Here is a 4,286-nt window from a genome sequence, read left to right on the forward strand (position 1 = left end):
TCGAACGTTAGTACTGCGACCGGGTGACCCCATCAAAACTTTTTACCAATTTTTGATCATCTACCACACCACCATTATTAGTCTGATTTTAGTCAAACTTTCACACGTCGTAGATCTAATGGTTAAATAGACCGTGTCTAATTTATAGACCGATCGGAGCAATACGTAGCCCGTGGTCGCGGAGTAAACGTCAAACCTATAGGACTGTAACCACCCAAAAAGGTACAAGGAGGTACAAGACCAAAATGCTTTAAACGCGTATAACCCAATAACTAGAAAGCTGTGCAAGCTCCGAAGCAAATGGGAGATACCTCATATATACCTCTATAATCTATAAAAGCCTTAGACCGATCATCGGAGCTGACTAGACCTCAGGAGTCTGGCGAGGAAAAGAACCTGGAGTCAGGCGTGGCCGTACTTTGAGGTACCATAGTTAAGACCCAAGCCCTAACCTGGAGTCTGGCAGACTACAGCACCCCCCGTGGGATAGGGTCCGCAGAATACGTCGTGACAGAGGATCCTGAGCTATAATGCCAGAACAAAGTCAGCAGCTCGTACCACGTGGCATGCAACTATCTCTAGAGATTCGATCGAAACTTACTAGTGTGCCACAGCAAGGAACTTGCGTTCCAAGACCCCAGGTGCCGAGTACATGGCAGACATGACAGGGCCAGCGGGGGTTTTCAGTTGCGCAAGCTTGGTGAGTGTCCCATCCTGATGAGTTTTCAGGGTGGTGATAGTGCCATTGGGAGCATTGATTGCTTCGTCGAGGCAGTACAAGACACCATTGGGACTATCCAACATCAACCAAGAGGGGCTGCCACCGCACTCAGTGGTCTGGGAGAGTGTAGATAGCTCATTGGACTTGGAAAGGTCCAATGAGGTGACAAGACCAGCATACGATGCCGCATAAAGCCTTGTAGCAAGGGCAGCATGCCCCAATAGGGAGGCTGCAAAAAATAGAGAAATCGTCTTCATTGGATCTGTTTCTTCTGCTCTTCTGCTCTGGGATGGCAAGGCTTGAGAATGAAGAGATGGAGGAGGTTGACAGTTTTTCTATCCCTAACAATATGGGAATCAACGAATTCGCCACCGTTCCACTCACTCATCTTAGACGTATAATTCCCCCTTGTAATCGTGCCAAGCCCATCAACACCAGGTAGTAGGTGTTGGTGGGCTTGGCACGATTATTCCTATTGTTTGAGGCAATGTAAACTTGATAGGGTATGTCTCTTATCGCGCACATGGCGCACAAGGTTCCCGGAAGCGAGTTTCCACTCTTGGCGCCAATGCAGTTTTGAGTTTCTGACGACATTCGTGCTTCTCGGCATGCCGAAATGAACTCAATCAAATACGATGCCGATTAGTAACAAACAGAGACCCAGATCGAGGCCTAGCCCGGAGAATACCTTCGAATTACGAAGCATTCATGGGCGAGACTTTCATCTTCGGTCTATTTTCGGACATTCCTTATCAATTATGCTTCATGAATTATATTACATGACTTCCAAGGTTAGAAGTTGCCTTCGCTGTTTTAGTTAACAAGGTTCTCAGAAGGAAATTGCAGTTCTATGGCGTTTCAAAAGTCTACTCTTGATATACTGAAATCAATAATTATACAGTCCATATACTATCACGCCTAGTTCCAGTTCAGACCTCCGATTCGAGATTTACATACAACACGACTAATGTAGTTCAATCCCTGGAACTCCGTACCTGGGCATAGTATGAATTGGCATGGTAATCTACTGCTGACCTTAGAAGGTCAGGAAGACCCACTTCCTCGTATCCATCTTAACGATATCCACAGAAAGAGAGCAGAAGGATTCGATTTCTCACTGGGCTGTTGAAGGCCCCGCCACTCAGAGAAGGTAATGTCTGCTATTAGCACAGGTACACCCACGAGGTCGGTTATTTGTTATTTCTCCCAGATAGGACACCGGTGCATGAAAGTTAGGATGAATATAGTTTGACCGGTCCAAGGCACCATGCTGCCAAGATGTGCAGAACATGCAGATCAGCCGGTAGATTATTTCATTCTTTGGAACTGAAGATTGATAGCTCACTCCTATTGCAGCATCCCACGTGTTTTATGCGGGCTCGTGGAGCCCTCTATGGGTTTTATTCAACCATTCAAAGTTCGGTATTGGTATAGTTCCGAAACAGAAGACGCGATTCTTTCGAACATATATATTTGATGCTTCCGATCGTCGTTTTATGAACACCAACTCATTCCTTTCCTTTCATTCCTATGTACATTGACCCCCGGGGCCATTGTTCCTCATCATGAAGTCTACTATTATCACTTCCATTCTTTTGTCTATGGCTGCCGTCCAGGCTTATACCCCGGCCGAGCAGCTCGACGTCCAGTCTCACCTATTTTCCGACCCCAAAAAGGTTGAGGGAAAGACTTACGACTATGTGATTGCTGGTGGTGGTTTGACTGGTCTGACCGTGGCTGCCAAGCTGACCGAGAACCCGAAGATCAAAGTCCTCGTGATTGAGAAGGGATTCTACGAATCCAACGATGGACCGATCATCCAGGACCCCAACGCCTATGGTGAGATCTTTGGAACTACTGTGGATCAGAATTATCTCACAGTTCCCCTCATCAACAACCGAACTGGAGAAATCAAGTCTGGTCTCGGTCTTGGTGGCTCAACCTTGATCAACGGTGATTCCTGGACCCGTCCTGACAAGGTCCAGATTGACTCATGGGAAAAGGTCTTCGGTATGGAAGGCTGGAACTGGGACAACGTGTTCGAGTACATGAAGAAGGCTGAGCGCTCGCGCCCCCCCACTGCCGCCCAGATCGAGGCTGGTCACTTCTACGAGCCTGCCTGCCATGGAACAAACGGTACCGTCCATGCCGGCCCTCGCGACAACGGCAAGCCTTGGTCCCCACTGATGCGAGCCCTCATGAACACCGTCTCCGCTTTCGGTGTCCCCATCCAGAAGGATTTCCACTGCGGTCACCCCCGTGGTGTCTCCATGATCCCGAACAACCTCCACGAGAACCAGATCCGGGCTGATGCCGCTCGCGAATGGCTTCTTCCCAACTACGAGCGCCCTAACCTGCAGATCCTGACTGGCCAGAAGGTTGGAAAGGTTCTGTTCAACCAGACCGCCTCTGGCCCTAAGGCTGTTGGTGTGAACTTCGGTACCAACAAGGCTGTTAACTTCAATGTCTACGCCAAGCAGGAAGTTCTGTTGGCCGCCGGATCTGCCATTTCTCCTTTGATCCTCGAGTACTCCGGTATTGGTACCAAGTCTGTCCTTGACAAGGCCGGCGTTAAGCAGATCCTCGAACTCCCTGTTGGTCTCAACATGCAAGACCAAACCACTACCACTGTTCGCTCCCGCGCCAACAACGCACCTGGACAAGGTCAGGCCGCTTACTTCGCCAACTTCACAGAGGTTCTCGGTGACCACGCCGCCCAGGGTATTGAGCTGCTGAACACCAAGCTTGACCAGTGGGCTGAGGAGACCGTTGCCCGCGGTGGTTTCCACAACGTGACTGCCCTCAAGATCCAGTACGAGAACTACCGTAACTGGCTCCTTGATGAGGATGTTGCTTTCGCCGAGCTCTTCTTCGACACTGAGGGCAAGATCAACTTCGATATCTGGAACCTTATCCCCTTCACTCGTGGTTCCGTCCACATTCTCAGCAGTGACCCTTACCTCTGGCAATACGCCAATGACCCCAAGTTCTTCATGAACGAGCTGGATCTTCTCGGGCAGGCAGCTGCCACCAAGCTGGGTCGTGAGCTCTCCAGCGCCGGTGAGATGAAGAAGTACTACGCTGGCGAGACCATCCCCGGCGACAACCTGTCCCAGGATGCCACTGTTGAGGAGTGGGAGGACTACGTCCTGATGAACTTCCGTCCTAACTGGCACGCTGTCTCTACCTGCTCCATGATGGCCCGCGAGCTTGGTGGTGTCGTCGACGCTACTGCCAAGGTCTACGGTACCCAGGGTCTCCGTGTCATTGACGGCTCCATCCCTCCTACTCAGGTCTCCTCGCACGTCATGACCATTTTCTACGGTATGGCCTTGCGGATCGCCGAGGCTGTTCTTGAGGACTACGCCAAGAAGCCTTAGTTAGACTATTTCGCATGGACGATCATTTTGGCAAGAGAGAGATTTGGTCGATCACCCCAATAGTTGGAAATTGCTTTCCCCCTTCTGGATTTGCGAGAGGACTCCGCACCCAATAATGTCCTGACTTTATTGGAGGTCATCTGTTCCTTGCCCCCGTTCCTTGTTATTTCCTTTTGTTATTTACT

At 50.0% G+C, this 4,286-nt stretch overlaps 2 protein-coding genes across 2 annotated transcripts; one reads left to right on the top strand and one right to left on the bottom strand.

Annotated features, from left to right (window-relative positions):
- Positions 1 to 600: 600 nt before the first annotated feature.
- On the bottom strand, positions 601 to 978 carry PENARI_c174G01995 (uncharacterized protein; the record flags this gene model as incomplete). Its single annotated transcript, XM_022638082.1, has 1 exon — positions 601 to 978. One exon carries the CDS (start codon positions 976 to 978, stop codon positions 601 to 603), a length of 378 nt encoding a protein of 125 aa, XP_022482062.1.
- A 1,308-nt stretch (positions 979 to 2,286) lies between these two features.
- PENARI_c174G06698 (GMC family oxidoreductase) lies at positions 2,287 to 4,101 on the top strand (the record flags this gene model as incomplete). The annotated part of the gene is made up of 1 exon (XM_022638083.1): positions 2,287 to 4,101. The coding sequence occupies one exon, from the start codon at positions 2,287 to 2,289 to the stop codon at positions 4,099 to 4,101; it is 1,815 nt and encodes a 604-aa protein (XP_022482061.1).
- Between the last annotated feature and the right edge of the window lie 185 nt (positions 4,102 to 4,286).

The sequence above is a fragment of the Penicillium arizonense genome (genome assembly GCF_001773325.1).
Source record: "Penicillium arizonense strain CBS 141311 chromosome Unknown PENARI_contig174, whole genome shotgun sequence".
Taxonomy (NCBI): Eukaryota; Fungi; Ascomycota; class Eurotiomycetes; order Eurotiales; family Aspergillaceae; genus Penicillium; species Penicillium arizonense.